This window comes from Dipodomys merriami, unplaced genomic scaffold (genome assembly GCF_024711535.1).
Source record: "Dipodomys merriami isolate MVZ:Mamm:240054 unplaced genomic scaffold, mDipMer1.0.p SCAF_28, whole genome shotgun sequence".
NCBI lineage: Eukaryota > Metazoa > Chordata > Mammalia > Rodentia > Heteromyidae > Dipodomys > Dipodomys merriami.
Window position 1 is genome coordinate 17,460,315 of NW_027204270.1, and position 20,432 is coordinate 17,480,746.

The window sequence follows — 20,432 nt, forward strand, 5'->3', positions numbered from 1 at the left end:
CCCTAGTGCTAACTCAAAAAGAAAAGAAAAGAAAAAAAGGAAGGGAGTTGTGAACAAAAGGCAAAAAAAAAAAAAAAAAAAAGCTTGAGCTTTTTCTGTCCTCATGTAGCATAGGCTAGCTTGTGTGTGTTCTTGAGCTCCATGGGCTTTATGCAGGCACATCACAACTGAGATTCATTCTCAGCTTTTATGGGAACACACCCACATCAGGATACTTCCCAGTTGTTTTGCTACTTGGAGAGTTGAAACACAAGCAGGATGTTTGAGGACTGAGCTACAGTGCTTTGGTCCTCTTGGCCACCATAATACTTCTTGTCTCTCCACTTAAGGAAGTCTCCAACATCCCCCTTCCCTCAGTCTATTCCCCTAATTGCTCTCTATTCCAGTTCTTTCCTTTCCTATTGTCTCTGTTGAGGGTCTTCAGTCAGTGAATCAAATATGCAGCTTAATTATAGCAAACTTGAGTAATGGTAAGGCATGGTTTTTGTACTTAGTCCCCTTTTTTTTTTGGCCAGTCCTAGGGCTTGAACTCAGGGCCTGGGCACTGTCCTTGAGGTTCCTTTGCTCAAGGCTAGCACTCTACCATTTGAGCCACAGCATCACTTCTGGCCTTTTCTGTTTATGTGGTACTGAGGAATTGAACCTAGGGCTTCATGTGTGCTAGGCAAGCACTCCCACTAAACCACATTCCCAGCCAGTCCCAAATATTTTTGTGAGATTTAAGAAAATAAACTGGCAATGCACTTTTTACATTTTTGGCTTTAATTGGTCACGTATTTTTGCCTTTCTTCTTTCTATTGTTTGGTTCTATGCTGGAAATCAGAGCTCCTGTTTCTTGTTAGACTGCTATGAGTTAAAAGGTATAGCTATTGACAGACAGTCATGTCAATCAGGCTATAGGGATTGAGGAGAAATTCATGGCCTTATAATTGCTAGACTAGTGCTCTGACACTTAAGTCCTTCCTTTTCTGCTTTTATTTATTTGGGGGGGGGGGTAAGAGTCTTGCTGGGCTGGTCTCAAATCAAAATCTTTCAACATACAATCTCTCTTGTAGTTGAGATCACAAGTGTATGCTGCAGTGCCCAGCTTATTGACTGAGACAGATTTTTCTAACTTTTTACCTGGGTTGGCCTCAAATCACAATGCTCCAGATCTCTACCTCCCAAGTAGCTGGGATTATAGGGATAAGCCACTGTGCCACCTCATTCACTAAATGATCTAAATGAACTCAACTTGAATTAAACCTTTGAATAGTAAGTAGTCCCCAGTGGTTAGAGTTTCTTCTGAGCTAGGGCTTGAAATTAGGTCTCGGCTTCTGCCTAGATAACTACAAATGAGCTGTTGAATCTCATATAAAGGGATAATATAAAGGACTGAATTAGAGGAGTCAAATACTCAATAAGTAGCTACTGGAGTTTTTGCCTTGAGTGAGTTGTTGTTATGTTTTATGCCCATACCAGGGCTAGAACTCAGGGCCTTTGCCTCTTGCTCAACTTTTTTTTTTTTTTTTTTTGGTCGGTCGTGGGGCTTAAACTCCGGGCCTGGACGCTGGTCCCTCAGCTCTTCAGCTCAAGGCTACTGGACGCTGGTCCCTCAGCTCTTCAGCTCAAGGCTACCATTCTGCCACTTGAGCCATAGCACTACCTCCAGTTTTCTGGTGGTTTATTGGAGATAAGAGTCTCATGGATTTTGGTGCCTGGGCTGGCTTTGAACAGTGATCCTCAGATCTCAGCCTTCTGTGTAGCTAGGATTATAGGTGTGAGCCACCGGTGTCCAGCTTGCTCAACTTTCTTACTTGAGGTAGGCACTCCACCACTTGAGGCTGGCTTTTGCCAAAGATGTAGTCTTACAGACTTTCTGCCTGGGCTGGCACTGAACCTCTATCTTTAAGTCTCCGTTTCCTGAGTAACTAGGCTTACAGGCCTATGCCATGGATTCCTGGCTTACCTTCTCTCTTAATGAGATCCTATAGGGCAGTGTCTGTTAGGTACTTCATGTGATAGCTAGCCCACAGTAGACATGGAATAAAAGTAGCCTCTTTTCTGCTAAGGAAAGGCAGTGTGTTCAAATCTGAGAGATGTTGGAGTTCATACCTTGGAGAAAACTAGAGGTTTTCCACGTGGCTGAGACATTAAGCAAAACCAAATGTTGAGTTCTTTGTATTTTTCTTGTCCTGTTTCTTTTTGTTGGTCACGTGGCCTGAACTCTGGTCATGGGCACTGTCCCTCAGCTCTCCAGCTCTAGGCTAGCACTCTACCACTTAAGCTACTTCCAGCTTTTTCTGCTTATGTGGTGCTGAGGAATCGAACCCAGGGTCTCATGCATGCAAGACAAGCACTCTACCACTGAGCTATCTTCCCAGCCCCATGGACCTATTTCTAAGAACCTTTCTCCAACTTGCTCTACTCAGGGAGAGCCCATGAGAATTGTTTATCGAATGCGGGGCCTGCTGGGTGACGCCACTGAGGAGTTCATCGAGTCTCTGGACTCTACCACAGGTAGGGTCTTTCCTCAGAGTGCTGCATACTGGGCCTGGGGTTTGGGGTGTTGAATCTCATATAAAAGGATCAGTCTTGTCCCAAGACTTGTGTATTGTCAGAAAATGCTCTCTTATACTGGACATCAGACTTGGAGGTAAAATACATGCTTTAGAACAAGCTTTTAGGAGAGAAAATTAGCAATAAAATGGAGTTCAGATTTATTTTTAGCTTAAGTTTCATTTTGTTTTGTCCGTTGATAGTAGTAGTTGCTTATACTTTGTGCAAATGATGTTATATTGACTTGAACTTTAAGAAGAACTCCTATTGGGAGTGAGGTCATGTGTTTTAACATCTGATACTGACCTTTTTATGGTTAGATCTTTGTAACCTATGTGGAGAAGGGCTATAAAGTCTCAACCTAGAAGATGGGCTGGGAGGATTTCATTCTGGAGACTGGTTTCACCCTCCTTCCCTTCCTTTTGCATTCCCTTCTCTAGATGAAGAAGAAGATGAAGAAGAAGTGTACAAGATGGCTGGTGTGATGGCCCAGTGTGGGGGCCTGGAGTGCATGCTTAACAGATTGGCAGGGATCAAAGACTTCAAACAGGGGCGCCACCTTCTAACAGTAAGTTGGTCAGGGACCAGCCCTTCTGCACAGGGAGAGACTCGTGTCACAGAGCCTTGATGCTATTTTATCCCTAGAGGGTAGTAATGTGTGCCAGTGCAGACCACTAAAGGCCTTGGCAGTTTGCCAAACCCTTGGTATCTTAGGCTCCACCCCTTCCCATCAAAACCAAGTTGATGGTAGCCACTTTTTCCAGTACCTTTTAATTATCTGAGGAATCAGTGTGTGAGTGTCTTTCCCCAAAGAAATGCACTTGTGTCAGTCATGATTTTAGGATGTTTTAAAGATGAATTTTGTAATGTAACTCAGGGATTTAATTAATGTAACTTTAGGGATTTATTCAACTATCTCATTGGTCAGAATTAGAGGATTCTAGAGGAACCACAAATATTTCATTACTATTTCACCTCTTCTATCCTACTGGGCATACGAAATGAATAGGGTATCCATTTTCAGGACCCACTTAGTTCAGAGCCTCCAGCAAGTGGCTTATCATATGGAATCATTCTGTCTTCTGTTAATTCAGTGTCAGAGTTAGTGCTGGAGTTTCCCTAGGACAGCAGGATATCACCTATTCCATTAGAAGCTGGTATCACTGCCTAGTTCAAATGTGACAGCAACTTGTAGAGAATGTTGCCATTCAAAAGGCCAACCTGGTGTGAGAGCCCAGCCAGCTTGCCATGATGCTGAGGGCCGTTTCTCCCTTAAGTACCTGCCTGAATGAGGAGAAACCCCTGCTGATTGTACAGGACCCTCTTAGACTCTGCTGCTGGCTTTATACTTAGGCTTAAGGATGGTCTTATGGGTCTGGACTGGCTTCTCTTGTCAGGTGCTGCTGAAGTTGTTCAGTTACTGTGTGAAGGTGAAAGTCAACCGGCAGCAGTTGGTCAAGCTGGAGATGAACACTTTGAATGTCATGCTAGGGACGCTAAACTTGGTAATGGCTGTGGGCTGCAGGTGATGTGGAGGTAATGGTGGTGGTCTTGGGCCCTGGCCCCTCTTCCTGCTGACTCAGCCCATGTGGCTGTCAGGGCACCCTAGAACTTCCTTGCCCGCTTCCTGAGAGCCGGTCAGAAGTGAGAGGAAGGCAGCCTGCAAACAATCAATTGCACGCTGGTGGAGAGTAGTGCCCTGAGTCTCATGGCAGTAAGGACGATGTCCTCAAAACCCCACATGCTTGTCTCTCGGAACACACACATGTGTGTGCGCACATGTGGTCTGTGGGTCTCACAGCCATGGAGGGCAGCAGGGAATGGTCAGCACTGAGTGGCTGTGGTTGTACCTCAATAATGACTGGGTCTCTTTCTCCCCCAGGCTCTGGTAGCAGAGCAGGAGAGCAAGGACAGTGGGGGTGCTGCTGTGGCTGAGCAGGTGCTCAGCATCATGGAAATCATTCTAGATGAGTCCAATGCGGAGCCCCTGAGTGAGGACAAGGTAAGAAGACCCCCATCCCTTCTCCCTTCAGCTACTGGGACTGCAGTAGGCTTGTCTGGAAGTAGCTAAGCATACCTATAACTGGAATGACCCCATCCACCCAAGCCATAGGACTGGCCAGGCTCTGTTACTGGTGATATCAGTGTACTGGAGCAGGCTCTGGACTCAGAGGAAGCAAACCTGCTGAAGATGCTCTTTCAGTCATGGCGTCCAGGTCTGTCCCAGCTGATAGAGGGGCATTTGCTTAGTCTTCATCTCACAATTGAAGAAACTGGATGCCATGAGAGGGAAGTGAATTATTCAGTGTCATCTAGTTGTCTATGATGGTGTCAGGCTTAGAACCAGGTCTTCCCTATCCAGTTCCATTCCTGTCCACTGTCTGCATATGCCTTCCTCCTGGCTTACTGGTTCTGGTGATTAGGCAAGCCTTGTTCCCAAATATTCAGCAGGCTCCATCCTCTTAGGGTGGCAAGAGATTATATTGGTATATTTTGACTGTTAAGAGAGTATCACGGAAACCTGGAAAGCTTTACCAAGAGAAACTCGTCCCTGTTTCTATTGTCAAGGAAGGGTTAAGAAATGGTTCTTCTGGGTCTGATGGGAGTGGCTGACCTTCAGCAATCAGCTGTTGGCTATAGGCTTAGTCCTTCTGCTACTTTCCCTGTTGCAGGGCAACCTCCTCCTCACGGGTGACAAGGACCAACTAGTGATGCTCTTGGACCAGATCAACAGCACCTTCGTCCGCTCTAACCCTAGCGTGCTTCAGGGCCTGCTGCGCATCATCCCGTACCTCTCCTTTGGAGAGGTGGAAAAGATGCAGATCTTGGTGGAGCGGTTCAAACCATACTGCAACTTTGATAAGTATGTGGCCAGAATTTCCTGCAACTAAGTAATAAGAGTCTTCACAAAATTCTGTGAGGCTAATGAAGATCCTCCTAGATTTTTGTGTCTGTGATCTGGAATTTAAGGGGCTCTATCTAGTGGGGAGGCAAGAATTGAATTCTGTTGTATTAAAGTAGCTGCTGGCTAGGCAGCAGAATTGTAGTGGTTGATGATAGAGGAAGGGGCATGAAAAGGTAGAAGAACTCTGTACAAAAACTGAAAATGCCAAAGAACAGGACAAGTTTGAGCACATAACAGGTAAGAGAGAGAATGGCAGGTACCGGGTCCAGTCTCAATAAAGGAATTCAGACGTGATCCTGCTGGTGGTTGATGATCGTTTTGATTACAGTTTGTTCTGTCCTTGCACCTTCATACTGTTTGCTCTCTCCCCCCAGGTATGACGAAGACTACAGTGGTGATGACAAAGTCTTCCTGGACTGCTTCTGCAAGATTGCAGCCGGCATTAAGAACAACAGCAATGGGCATCAGCTGAAGGACCTCATCCTCCAGAAGGGAATCACTCAGAATGCCCTGGATTACATGAAAAAGCACATCCCTAGTGCTAAGAAGTAAGATGCCCTCCCACCCTCCCCTCAGGATGTTGTTTCCCTCCTCTGTTTTTTGCCTTCTCCTCTCATCTTGGTGCAGAGCTTCACATGTGCCGCCCTTTGCCCTCCTTTACAGCCCCCTCCCCTTCTGTTCTTTCCAGTAACTACTCAGTCATTACCTCAGGAACCTTGAGACTCTGGGAAAAGCATTCAGTCTTTCAGGTTGTTTAGAGTACTGGTTTCTGTGTGGCTTCTTATCTGGGCTGGGTAGTTCTTAGTGATTCTTTCTCATACTATTGGAACATCACATTGAACAAGCCAGAATCAACAAGTGGTTTCTAGTAACTTTTCTTGCTTGGCCTGCAAGTGTACCTTTCTTCTGTTTTGCAGTTTGGATGCTGACATCTGGAAAAAGTTTTTATCTCGCCCAGCCCTGCCATTTATCTTGAGGCTTCTTCGGGGGCTAGCCATCCAACACCCAGCCACCCAGGTGAGTGGCCAGCATGTGAGCATGTGTGTGGACTTCATTCTGCACACAAGACATGTAGTGGGAAGGAGCCATTCAATGTGGTCCTCCCTCCCCCCCCTCCCCCCCCCACACCAACTGAGAGAGTATAACTCCTCACTCAAGATGTGATTTGACATCCGATGAAACTCTTGCAATAGAAGGGAATACCCAGGATTTATTTGTTCCTCTCTGTGTAAGTTGTGATTTCTGCATTCATTTAGTCCTTTGTTTTTGAGACAAGGTCTCACTATGTAGCCCAGGTTTACCTTGAACTCAGGATCTTCCAGCTTCTAATCTAAAGGAGGCTTCCTCATCCCATGAGTCAATTAGGCAGCAATTGAACTGTGATGGTTGTGGCTGACCAAACTGTAAACCATTACATGCCATTTGTAATAGTATCATTGTTTTCTGGTCTGCCTCAGGCAGCTGACAACTTTGTGCTAAGGATAGCTACCACTCTGCAGCCCATTCCTGGTTTCTCCACTAGGCTGGGGTGTCTGTGAACCCTACACAAATCCTATTACATGGCAAGATGAGAGATAGTTTGATCCCCACAAGGATCTGTTCACCGATTACAGTTGCATCTGCTTCTCTGCCACTGCCACAAACCCTCCTAACTACTGGTCCATTCTCCGTTTTGATGATTCTGAAATTTCAAAAAATCGAGCCATGATGGATGCCTGTGGCTCATGCCTATAGTCCTAGCTACTCAAACAGATCTGAAGATCTGAAGATTGAGATTCTATGCCTTCAAGGGCAGGAAAGTTTGTGAGACTCTTATCTCCCATTAACTGTCTAAAAGCCAGAAGTAGAATTTTGGCTCAAGTGGTAGAGAGCACTAAACCTTGAGTAATAAAACTCAGGGACTGCACCCAGGCCTGAGTGCAAATTGCAGTAGTGGCACCAAAAAAGAAAAAGAACCACACAGTAGGTAACCTTTGGGGGCTGGCTTTTTAACTCAGCCTCACAGGCCGATTATCTGGAGGCTCATTTCAGTCATCACATGAGTCAATAGCATGAATAGCATGTTCCTCTCTAACTATCCACCCATTAAAAGGTAGCATTTTGTTTCCAGTTTGGGAGCGTTACTTACAAAACTGCTATGAATATCAGCTGCAGGTTTTTGTGTGGATATAAGTCTTCATTTCCTGGGATAAAAGCCCAAGAGTATAATTGCTTGGTTGGACAGTTGCGTGTTTGGTTTTAATAAGAAACTACCAATGTGTTTTCTAGAGTGCACCATTTTACATTCCCATCAGCAATGTGTGAGTGACCTAATTTCTCTGTGCCTTGCCAGCATTTGGTGGCTATTTTTACTTTTAGCTCTTCTGATAGATGTTCAATGCTGTCTCACTGTAGTAGTCGCTTGTTTCCCTGATGGTTACTGATAGCTAATGAAAGTCCATGGGCTTCATCTGTCTCTTGAGGAAATGTCTGTTTGTGCCTGTCTTTTGGCCATTTTCTAAGTGCATTGTTGAGTGTTTTAAATGTTGAGTTTTGAGAGTCCTTTTCTGTTTATGATCTGTATTAACTGTAGTTCTGTCTTCTCACTTAGCAGTCTGTTCTGATAACTACAAAATGTAGTTGATTTCAATAAAAGTTCTGTGTTTTCTTACTAATCTCTATTGTCCCAAACTTTTGTTCAGCTCGGGAGAGAGGGCCACAGAATACTTTTTCCCAATAAGAACCTTCACATAGGTTGTTTCCATATTGTTGTAACGTGTCTGTGCTGCATGGGAATACCTCAAGGAATGGAACTTGTATGTGGCCAGAGGTTAAAACTCCAGTCCCCTGATTGCCAGCCTTACTTGACACATTTAATGATTTTCTTTACAGCAAAGTTTATGTAGTTTGATACCTGACATTCACACTGACCATTTTTCTCTCGACATGTTTATTGAACACTTACTGTGCCTGATGCTGAACTAGGTTGAACATGGGTGAACAAGACAGTGTCCACTGGAAGATTGCTGTCTGGTAAAAGATAGAGCCAGGACACAGTAATGGCCCAGTAGTGACAAAGGTGCAGGGGAAGGCAGGCTTGTAAGAAGTGAGAAGTATGGTACCTGCAAAGGCTCAAAGGCTGGAGGCTTAGAGCATTCTTCATCTCAGTTGAAGAGTTGGCAGCAGTTGTATGGGAAATGCGATATGGCTGGAGCTGGTGGTGAGCCCAGAGCACAGTCTCCACAGAGTGGAGTGTGGATTTCCCTTGAGGGCAAAGCCCCTGGCCACGTTGCAGAGAAGGGATTAAAGGGAGGAGGGGAGCAGTTGATGGGCTTTTTTGTTGTAAGCAATGGAATGAAGTGGTCACTTGAACTAGTTGGTGAATAGATGAGATCTGGAGATTGACTCCGGACAGAGTGAAGAAGTTGGGTGTATCTAGAACTCCACCTGGTGTCTGGATTAGATGATGGCTAGGTGGCAGTGCCATTGAAGGAGTTGGAAGGCAGGGTGTTGAGAGTACGGAAAGAGTTTGTGAGTGTGCCCTATGGTATATGGTCAGTCCTTCCTTACAGAGTGTGAGTCCCAGGAGGGCAGATCAAATAGTGTTGTGCACACATGTATGTATGCCCACATGTACATGCACAGTCAGAAAACATACAGGGTGTGGAGGTTGGGTGCCTGTGAAAAAGGCAACAGGATTTACAATATGGCCCCAGTGAGGAAGCATGAGATAACTTGTCATTTTGCTGAGGTGCAAATCTGTAGCGTTTGTGTGGTGAGAATAGATTTATGAGCTGGTAATCACTTTCACCTTGCAAGTTGACTTTGTTGTTTGCAGTTTATTGTCCTGTGTGTGGTAATGCCACCCATCACTTGTGACAGGGTGGTGAGGATTTTATTGGTGCCACGATACTGCTTAGTGAGCTTACCTGGAGGGCTTGTCCAGACTACCCCCACTCCTCCCAATGGGACTAGGGGCCTCCGTGCAGTGACTTCAGCCTCTGAGCACAAGGTTGATGTCAGTTGTTCAAAGATTTTTCTTTCTTTCCACAAGGAGGTAAACCTCTCCTATGCCTAGTTTAGGGAAACTGTTTAGTGATCTAAAGGCTTCCAGATGCAGAACTTAAGGCGGTCCCTCATGAATGGCAGGACTATGCTGCCTGCTAAGTACACCATGTATGTCTCATCATGTGCTGCCGCTTCTCATACCAACAGAATGTTGTCTTCTGCTATCTTGTTGCTCCTTTTCACTTTCCCTGTTCTGGAATATTTACATATATCACCTAATACTTAATTTTTTCAGCAATCTTGGTGGTATCCCTTTTTATACATGGGATTGCTGAAGCTAAAGAACAGAGTAACAAGTCAGAGGTCTCTGGTAGAGTCAGTACTTCTCACATTTGTGTCTCTTCAAGTATAGAGGCACAGGTGCTGGTTGCAGCTGAGCAGATGGCCTTGAGAGTATGCGAGTCAGCTGCTTTTCTAAGCCTTTAGGTTCCTGTTGGAAAGCTTGTCTCCATAACTGGGCACATGTGTCTCATTGGTCTTTTCTTGGCAGGTTCTGATTGGAACTGACTCCATCACAAACCTGCATAAACTGGAGCAGGTGTCCAGTGACGAGGGCATTGGGACCTTGGCAGAGAACCTACTAGAGGCATTGCGGGAACACCCGGATGTGAACAAGAAGATTGATGCAGCCCGCAGAGAGACCCGAGCAGAGAAAAAGCGCATGGCCATGGCTATGAGGCAGAAGGCACTGGGGACCCTAGGCATGACGGTAAAACTACCTCCCTAAGTTCCCATTGAGGATGAGAAGATAGCCATGCACCAAAGTCTTTTTTTTTTTTTTGGTCGGTCATGGGGCTTGAACTCTGGGCCTAGGCAGTCGCTCAGCTCTTCAGCTCAAGGTGAGCACTCTACCACTTGAGCTACAGCGCCACTTCCGGTTTTCTGGTGGTTTATTGGAGATAGGAGTCTCATGATCTTTCTTGCCCGGGCTGGCTTTGAACCATGATCCTCAGATCTTAGCCTCCTGAGTAGCTAGGGTTACAGGTGTGAGCCACTGACGCCCGGCCCTTTTTTTCTGTTAGTTGTTGGCCTTGAACTCTGTCCCTGAGCTCTTCAGCTAAAGGCAAGTGCTCTACCACTTGAGCCACAGCACCACCTCCAGTTTTCTGATGGTTAATTGGAGATAAGAGTCTCATGGGCTTGCTTGCCTGAGCTGTCTTTGAACTGCGATCCTCAGATCTCAGCCTCCTGAGTATCTAGGATTACAGGTGTGAGCCACCGGTGCCCAGCACCAAAGTCTTTTGTACTCTGGGTAGAGGTAGGGCTGAGGATGGTGAAAGTGAGGTCTAGACAGACAGGTGAGGCAGGAACTGGGTATGTTGGCACCTTCAGAGCTGTGACTACTGATGCTCTGCTACATACATGGGACTCAGGACTTTGCAAGTTCAGAAAACCAAGACTAATGGAGATAATATCGAGAGAGAGAGAGAGAGAGAGAGAGAGAGAGAGAGAGAGAGAGAGAGAGAGAGAGAGAGAGTGCTGGGCACTGCAGGCACCTTACTCTAAGCCCTCTAAGTTTATACTAGTCCCATTTTCCAGAAGAAATTGGACACTGAGATAAAGTAAATTGAGTACATAGCTAATAAATGGTCAACAGGATTTTCAATGGGGTCTGTTTGACACAGAGGACTCTATGTTACTGCTGTCCTGTTTGAAGGAAGCTCTTTCCTGGGAAGAGCCTTGTCTGGACAAGCAAACTCAAGTGTCAGCAGTTTGACACTCACCTGAGAACACTAAATGATCGGAACACAACTGCCTTTGGCATCTGAAATGTGGGATAGCTGGCACAAAGAAGGGGACTTTGAGTGGTAAATGGCACCAGGCCAGCTTCTTCTGCTTCGGTGTTTACTGTAGGAAAGGGAGACTAACAGAAGAATCCAGGTTTCTCCTCACTAGAAGACGAGGAGGGCTTGCCTATTTATGTGTCAGTTGTTAGTGTGTTCCTGAGTGTCTTCAAATCAAGGTGGGAGAGCATGTGGGGATCCCCTTCTGACACGCTGCCTGGGTTCCCCTACAGACCAATGAAAAGGGCCAGGTAGTGACCAAGACAGCGCTCCTGAAGCAGATGGAGGAGCTGATCGAGGAGCCAGGCCTCACATGCTGCATCTGCAGAGAAGGCTACAAGTTTCAGGTATGGCTGCTGGGAGGCAGTTGCTGGGAGGTCTCAGGCTCTGGTGGCACAGACTGGCCCTTTACCATGTGGTGTCCCCTCCTGCAGGCTGTTCTGCCATAGATAGGCTGGAATTAAGACTCATATCTTAGGAGAGTGAGCCAAGGGCTAAATGCTCTCCTAGCTAGGAAGGCAAACTTGTCTGAGCATCATGATCAACAGATACCACCCACAGGATTCCTTCTGCACACTGAGCCTCACATGCAGAGCTATGTGTAAATGGAGTGATTGTGTCTTGAAACTGCAAAATGCCCCATATATGGTTAAAACAAAGGGTATGTGGCAAAGATGGAATTCCAGCTGAGAATTGATCTCAGACCAAGGGATTTCAGAATACATCTGCTGTTCTGTTCAGTCCAACAGGAGATCAGAACCTCCATTTTCTGGGTGTACTGGTTACATGATACTTGAAGGAATAGAGCGACAGGCCTAGAAGGAGTCTTTTTCTGTCCAGTGCACCCAGCAGTGCAAGGGCAAGTGCTCTTACCAGTCCTCCTACCATGCCATCTTCTCTGGCATGGTGTTCTGTGTTTGCAGATAAATGAAATGCAGAGGAAGGGTGGCTTAGGTTTAATCTCTGCTACCATATGCACAGCCTCCTCCTGTTGGCTGCTCCCACATTCCTTTCACTGGTTAATAAGCCAGGTATTTAATCTATAGCTGAGGTACCAACCATCACCCAATGTCTTGATATATTTTCTGTTGCTGAAATGCCTAAGACTGGCTGAAGGGCAAGCAGGCATGTACAGAAGAGAGGCACATGTGCAAGGCATACTTTTAACAAGCCCCTTGGATGGAATCCCTGTGATCTAATTACCTCCTCGGTCCCACTACCTCTCAACACTATCCTGAAGAATTAAGACTTAGTATGAGTTTGATGAGGACAAACCACATTCCAACCAGAGTGGCCACTCTCCTGACCCAGATACCAAGACAAAAGGAGATATACCACTCTCCCCAGTCTGCGTCTCCACCTTCCACAGCCTGAAGCAGAGTTTCTCCTCACCTCTTCCTTTCTCTGTTCACCTCTGCAGCCCACCAAGGTCCTGGGCATTTATACCTTTACTAAGCGGGTAGCCTTGGAGGAGATGGAGAATAAGCCTCGGAAACAGCAGGGCTACAGCACCGTGTCCCACTTCAACATTGTGCACTACGACTGTCATTTAGCTGCTGTCAGGTAGGTTCTGGCCCATGCATACTGGAACCCTTGTTGGCTAGAGCTTTGGGAGACATGAGAGGAGGGGCCACTTGTTCAAGGTCCTGGATTGGCAGGGACTGGAACTGGCAACCTAGTCTCTGGGGAATTGGGTGTTCTACCTTAATCCATTTGGGCCCACAAACTATTTAGCCATAACAAGGAAATTGTGTTTGGCTTTGGTCCCAGCTGGTGGAAACAGTCTTTCTTACCTGAATTAGTGAAGCCAGCATTTACCATATGGAAATCACAGATAGCTCGTTCTCTCTATTATAGGGTCAAGAGCATGGCCTTGTACTCAGTATTAGCAAACCCTTCCGCATCTACTCACCCACATGCCTGATGGCCAGATTGATTCTAGCAGTCCACTTATTCCTGCTTTGTGCCCCATCCAGGTTGGCTCGAGGCCGGGAAGAGTGGGAAAGTGCTGCCCTGCAGAATGCCAACACTAAGTGCAATGGGCTCCTTCCTGTCTGGGGTCCCCACGTCCCTGAATCAGCTTTTGCCACTTGCTTGGCAAGGTGAGTGCTAGACATTTCCTACGGAAAAACATAAGCTCTAAGCTTGTGACATCATTTCCTTGCCCATTTTCTAGGCATCCATGTTTGTGCTTTCTAACCTGGGAGTTGCCTAAAGCCTAGTGGACCTCCACTGCTTTAGACACTACCTTGCCTTGTTCCCCTCAGCTTCTGTAGTATGTAAAATTTCTCATCAGTTATTCTTGCCTCCTTTTTCTGATTATATGATCTGAGATTCAAGAACCCTGACTTGGTCACTAAAACGAGAAATTTCCAGGGTTCACTTCTACAGTGTGTGGCTCTGATAGTGAAAATAGCATAGTGATGGTAAGGATACTGAACTTCTTTTAAGGTCACCCTGCTTCTACAAATCCAAATCAAAATGTCTTAGGTATCTCTGAAGTCCTTGTGTCTTGGTACAGACTTGTGGAGTGATGGCCCCTCCCCAAGTCCTATTTTAAAATTCAGGGATGAGCTGAATTGGTTACTCAGTGGTGGAGTGCTTGGCTTGCATGCGTGAAGCCCTGGGTTCAATTCCTCAGCACCACATAAGCAGAATAAAAGCCAGAAGTGGCAATTTGGCTCAAGTCGTAGAACACTAGCCTTGAGCTAAAGAGCTGAGGGATAGCACCCAGGCCCAGAGATCAGGCCCCATGACCAAAAAAAAGAAAAAGAAAATCAGGGATGAAAGGTAGTTATTGTAAGTCTGACACCTGCCAGTGATAACGGTAAAAGTAACAGTGAGCAGCATATTATGTATCCATCTCTACACATGCTACAGATGAAGAAATGCGGGCACAAGGAAGGTGCATTGCTTGCTCAAGGTCACCCAGTTAATGAGAGAGAGGGACCGGGCAGATGGGAATGAATACTGACTTATAAAAGCTCATTTGGAGGTTGAAGTGCTTGTTCTTATGTCTAGATCACCATGTCAGGCAAAATGGGTTTAAATTCTGGGACTGGGAGCATCATAGCTCAAGCAGTAGAGTGCCTGCCTCAGTAACACCCAAACGAAAAGAAAACAGATTGAATAAGCTATTTTATTTTCCTCTAAAATATATCACATGGCCAAGAAATGTCCTATGCCATCTGCCCATCTAAAATGGGCCCCAAAAGTGGTAGCTTTGCATTCATACTTGAAGGGTTATGTGCAGCCACAGTAGGAGTGAAGATGTCATATGGTCTTGCCTTCTAATGGCCCTATCCTTTATCCTTAAATCTCTTTTCCTTCTTGCTCATTTGTCAACCTTTGTGGGCATCAGCCCAAGATCCCAGAGTTCTGCCTTCCAGCCTGGTCTCTCACCAGTGCCTCACTTGTGGTCCAATGTTTGTTCTACTTCATAGGCATAACACATACCTCCAGGAATGTACCGGCCAGCGGGAGCCCACGTACCAGCTCAACATCCACGACATCAAACTGCTTTTCCTACGCTTCGCCATGGAGCAGTCGTTCAGTGCAGATACTGGAGGGGGAGGCCGGGAGAGCAACATTCACCTGATCCCATACATCATTCACACTGTGCTTTACGTCCTGAACACGTCAGTATCCTACACTCCCTGACGGGCACCTTGGCCTATCCACCCCACAACCTTCTACCCAGCAAGATCCTCCAGCTTTTGCATTACCTCCCTCGTCAGTTCCAGAGCAAACGTCTGACCTTAGGCAACACATTATTCATTATTCAGGGGCACAGAAACTTGTAATGGGTACAGACTTCCCAGTGAAGTGAGACCCCAGAACAGGCTTCACTTTATACACGGAACCCTGAGTTTGTTAACCCTGCTCTTACCAGTGAATAACGCTTCTGGAGGTGCAAAAAGGAAGATTGACGATAATCTGGGAAAGTCAACTGAGAAAGAAGGCAGCCAGGGAAAAAGATAGAAGTGTTTTTATGTGTGCATTTGGAGCAGTGTCATTTTAAAGAAGCACCTGCAGGGAAGAGTGGAGAAGAGTCTTCTGCTCCACTCCAGATTTTAGGAGCAAGTTAAGAGATTTACTGTGCCTTAGCTTGTAGATTTTATTTGGATGAATGCAAACTTGCAGGCCTTTCTCTTAGCAGAGTTCCATAGCTCCAGTGGGCAGAGAGATGGATGCTTGGAGGAGGGCTACACACGGTCCACTTCTAGCAGCTGCCACGCCACTGAGGCAGCAGGACAGCTGGCTCTTGTTCTTTTTCTTGTCAGTAATGTTTTTTTCTCCTTTCCTCTCCTTGTGGGATGCAAGGCTGACCTTGAGAGTACAGGCTCATTTTTGGGGTTGTGGGGCAGGGCTCCATCAAAGCACATTACATCATCTGCCAAGCTGCTTGGGCTGTCAGAAGAGACACCTGGCAATCCTGACAGGCACAGACGTTGCTACTGTCCAGACTCTGCTGCAGGCCCTGGCAGTGCTAATTACTGGTGTTCTTGGGCCCTGACAAAGCCTGTGGTTTTGCAGGGACATGTCTCTTGGCATCCATGTGGTAGAATGGACTGCTCCATTCTCTAAGGAGAGAAACAGATTAGCGAGGAAAACACTTCCCATGGTGCACCCAGTTGGGATCAAGTCCATGATTCCTGGCAGCACCATGTTCCCCAATGCCCAACACTTGGAATTTATGCCCAAGTCCCTGAGTTGGGGGCAGTTGGCTCTTTCATAGTACCTTGGGCAGGCAGAAGCTGACAGTGGCCCTCTGTCTTAGCCACAGACTGCTCCCCTCAATAGCAACTTGGTCATAGGGCTTGGTCATAGGGCTGTTGGGCCTCTGACGGACCATTTAGCACAAGTTTGCCATGCCGTGGCCACTGAGGCACAGAGACCAAGTGGTCCTGCAGTGACCAACAGCCTCCAGCCCTCCACCCTCCCCTCTGGCCCTCAGCCCAGTGGCCATGGCAGTACCATCTGCCAACCTGGAATTCTAGTGGCTGCTAGTATTGTGTTGCATTATTTTTACCAATCCACCTCTATTCCCAGTATACACAGAGAATTAAGATGTGCATCAAGCATTCCTGGCACCAGAGTTCCAGCCCGGATGTAAGCAGACTTTGTAGCTGGAAATAAATGGGCAGGAAGACTTGAATTATCTATCTATACTTGTTTTATTAGTGTGAGTTAATAGTATAAGGAGGGTTTGTTAGGATAATCACATAGTTGAGTGATCTTTTAGTGATGCATTCATGAGTACCTGTTCACACTTTATCATAAGGAGTAGGGTGGATCTGGCTCATTGCTGGCTTTCCCAGTGCATAACTCTGGTATTTAGGTCTTCTGTACAGTTCTTTTCTGCATGGCTGGGGCAGCAGAGTACCTGTCTCACAGGTTCTTGTGAGGATTAAATGAGACAATCTGTGTAGAGCATGAGAACAGTACTGGGTCTTCAGGTTTGCAGTGACCACAGCTAACACAGGTTAGGCAGGAGTAGGAGCAAGCAGTAGCACCTACCTGGGAGAAACTTGTAATGATCATGAGAAAACAGTGGAACCACTTAATACAACGAGAACTCTCTTTGGACTCAAGTCAGAGGTTCTGTGTTCATAGTTTGGTTCCATTACTCACTGGCTTGGTGGGACAAGGCGCCTCACTTCTCTGGGCTTCCAGAATGATTGAAGTGTTGGTATCTATATCCTGCAGCAGTGTTCTCAAGAGCCAGGAAGTGTTGACAATGCTGTGGAGTTGATGTGGGGACACGGAGATGACATGAATAAGGGCTGGAAGGGCAATAAGCTTGAATTGCTATGGGAGCTCTGCCAGCCATCTCAATGTTCAACAGACTCAAGGTGGCACTTTGAGCCAGTCCCCTTCCTGGGTAGCCCCCAGTCTCTGCCCTGTGTCCATCACACTCCTTGTCTTCCAGAACACGAGCAACGTCTCGAGAAGAGAAGAATCTCCAAGGTTTCCTGGAACAGCCCAAAGAGAAGTGGGTGGAGAGTGCCTTTGACGTGGACGGGCCCCACTATTTCACGGTGCTGGCCCTGCACGTCCTGCCCCCTGAGCAGTGGAGAGCGATGCGCATAGAGATCCTGCGGAGGCTACTGGTGACCTCACACGCCCGGGCAGTGGCTCCAGGGGGAGCTACTAGGTCAGTGCTTGCTTCAGGAAGCAGCTGCTTATGTTGTGTCCATATAGGCTAGACTCATTTGACATGGGAGTTGACTCCAATATTTAGCCTCTCATGCTGAGTCCAAATGGCTGGTAGTTGTGAGTTTTCTTTGAGTGGTTGGAAAGGAGGAGCCAGGTTTAGCTGTCATAGAAAAATCAGAGAAGAAGGTACTGGGGATGTACCTAGAAGATTATAACTGGTGGGGGCCAAGCCAGATAACCAGGTTTTCTGATTCTTGCCAGCTTTGACAAAAGCTGGGGATGTTTCTACATGGCTGTCGCTGGATTTTTCTAATACTTAAAAAGCTCTTCCTTCCCATTTGGGTCTGTCCCATGTTTCATGAGCCTTTTTTTTTTTTTTTTTTCAGACCCACCCTTGATTCCTAAAGCAGGGACGTGCACTTTGGAGCCAGTTATGTCTTGACAGAAACAGAGGCCTGCCTTAGAGGCCTCACTGCAGGGTGTGGTCTGGCAGCTTCTGCTCCCTGGTGCCATGTGCCCCTTAGCTTAGGGTCTGAAGGATCGTTTCCAGATGTATGGGTTAACAAGGAACTTTGAGGTTCATAATAATGACACCAAGAGAACAGCGTGTGCCTAAAGTAGTACACACGATACCTTTACCTCCAGCTCTGAGAGACACATGCATTCATTGCTCATTTGTAGGCACATCATAATGGCAAAGGACCAGGTTAGAGCTGTCCTGTTGAATCTGGCAATGCTATCTGGTCTGGGTAGAATAGGAGGGATTAGAATGGGTTAGATTTCTGTGTAACCCCTGCCCCCATCACAACCATGTCACTTTCTAATGTTTCTCAGGAGCCTGAGGATGGATGGTTAGCTAGCTGCTTGAAATCACAAGTTAGATTTTGAGAATCCAAAGTTAGTAAGTCAGACCCTGCTTGCATCTGTGGCAAAGAGTGGCCATTTACTGGGCACGGGCTGCCCATGGCTGGTGTGAAGTCTGAGCCCACCAGAGCTGTGTGGAATTCATTATTATCCTAGCCACTCAAGGAAGAGCTGACTTGCTACAATTGAACTAGGAAATTCAGTATGAGCTACATTCATGCATTGCCATTTTCTCTGTAGCAGTTTAGCCACCTTTACTAATTAGCCCTAAAGTATTAATTCAGGCAGGAACAACGAAAACAGCCACATGGTTTGCGACTGGGACCTGCTGCCTACAAAACAGACTAGAAGATAATGCCAAGGAGGTGCTCAGGTTGGGCACCCTCAGAGGAGAGACCATGGCTGGAAGGGAAGTTCAAGGCAATCATCCTGGTGTTAGGGCAATGTGCTGGCCATGGGCTTTTTTTGGGGGAAGGGGGGGGCCGGTCGTGGGGCCTGAACTTTGAGCCTGGGCGCTGTCCCTCAGCTCTTCAGCTCAAGGCTAGCGCTCTACTACTTGAGTCACAGCGCCACTTCCGGCTTTTTTCTTTTTGCTTATGTGGTGCTGAGGAATCAAACTCAGGGCCTTATGCATGCAAAGCAAGCGCTGTACCACTGAGCCACCTTCCCAGCCCTGGACCATGGGCTTTTTGTCTTGAGTCTTGTATAGTTGGGGTTGTGTGCAGAAAAAAATTCCTCCTCTGCCAGGAACTTGTGAGTTTAAGCCTGGTATTTCTTTAGGCTTTCATCAGAGCTTGGTCTGGTGTCTTAGCTGCCAGGGCACAGAGAGGCTGCAAGCAACTTAGAGCCAACAGGGAATTGTCTCATTCTGTTTTACCTTTGTGAATTGAACATACTGAGTATAGGCGTGGCCAGCCCACCCCATGCTAGGTTGTCCTTTCACTTGGGGCCATGGTAGATGCGTAGTTAACACGAATAGTTTCAATACCTGTTCCTTCCGTCATAGATGCATTCCCCATGTGTTCTGAGGTGTGGAATAATCTATAACAAAAGGCATCTGGCTTTTACTGGCTTTTAACATAGCTGTGGTGGCTTTTAGTGAACAAAATCTCTCATAGAGTACAGATGGTAGAAATGAAACCCTGATGCTTATATTTAGCTCCTTTGCTGCAGACAGTCTGTGCTTTCTGAGTTAGATAGAAATTGTAATCCCTCAAACCAGGAGTATCTATGGAGGGCAGTGAGCCTTGTCAGATACCCCTACCCCTCTTCCCTACCCCAGTGTTTCATGTCACTGACTGGACTTTAATCCTGATCTGACTCACCAGCTAGAAACACCGGGGTGTGGGATCTACTCCAGGATTATCCCAGGATTTAGGAGGCGTTGAGTGGTTATATGTTCTATCCTCCACATCACTGTTGCTCAACACCAATTTTCTATCAGCTTGCCAGTTTTTGAAGGAGTGTATGTTTAGCAAATTATTTGGCTGGTTTGGGGCTGCTGGCTGTTTATAAAATTTCCCCTGGTGGGAAGGTAAAGATGGAAGTAGATATGGTTTCCTACCTCATTAGGTAGGACCTTATCCATGAGCTGGTATGGAGGTGAGCCCAGGGAACACAAGAATCCTTTTCCTTTCTTTATGTTGAGAATCTTTCAAATGCCATGTTGAACCCTTGTTTGGAAGATACTGTTAAGACAGATGAAGTGTATGAAACTGAAGTTTATGAATAAACCTCTGGGACCCAGAGCCTGGACTTTCTTACCCATAGCTGCTCTTTTTCTAAGAAAGTAGGCTTGTTGGCATGAATCTTAAGGCATGTGAGACACGGGTTATGTGACAGTCTCTTGGTCCCTGGATACTAGTGTCCTCTCCAAGGAATTTAATGGGATGACTTTTTAAAATTTTCTTTCAGGCTGACAGATAAAGCAGTGAAGGATTATTCTGTTTATCGCTCTTCCCTTCTCTTTTGGGCCCTCGTCGATCTCATTTACAACATGTTTAAGGTAAGAAATCCCTTAGGGACCAGCTGGCTTGTGTAAGGGTTTAAGATGCCTGCTCCCTTGACCCTGGCTCAGCACCCCCCCCCCCCCCCCCCCCGTGGTTGCTCCTCCTAGCCTAGCGTGCTTTGCTTCC

At 46.5% G+C, this 20,432-nt stretch overlaps 1 protein-coding gene across 7 annotated transcripts in view; it reads left to right on the forward strand.

Annotated features, from left to right (window-relative positions):
- Ubr4 (ubiquitin protein ligase E3 component n-recognin 4) overlaps positions 1–20,432 on the forward strand; it is a 131,217-nt gene that overhangs the window by 107,367 nt on the left and 3,418 nt on the right. For all 7 annotated transcript variants that reach the window (XM_070037809.1, XM_070037811.1, XM_070037814.1 and 4 more), the window contains 14 exons: positions 2,412–2,499; positions 2,979–3,106; positions 3,936–4,043; positions 4,421–4,540; positions 5,211–5,401; positions 5,818–5,991; positions 6,361–6,460; positions 9,981–10,199; positions 11,508–11,621; positions 12,695–12,837; positions 13,251–13,376; positions 14,718–14,912; positions 17,207–17,431; positions 20,212–20,302. In XM_070037809.1, coding sequence (XP_069893910.1) covers positions 2,412–2,499; positions 2,979–3,106; positions 3,936–4,043; positions 4,421–4,540; positions 5,211–5,401; positions 5,818–5,991; positions 6,361–6,460; positions 9,981–10,199; positions 11,508–11,621; positions 12,695–12,837; positions 13,251–13,376; positions 14,718–14,912; positions 17,207–17,431; positions 20,212–20,302 — 2,022 coding nt within the window. The remainder of the gene's footprint in view (positions 1–2,411; positions 2,500–2,978; positions 3,107–3,935; positions 4,044–4,420; positions 4,541–5,210; positions 5,402–5,817; positions 5,992–6,360; positions 6,461–9,980; positions 10,200–11,507; positions 11,622–12,694; positions 12,838–13,250; positions 13,377–14,717; positions 14,913–17,206; positions 17,432–20,211; positions 20,303–20,432) is intronic.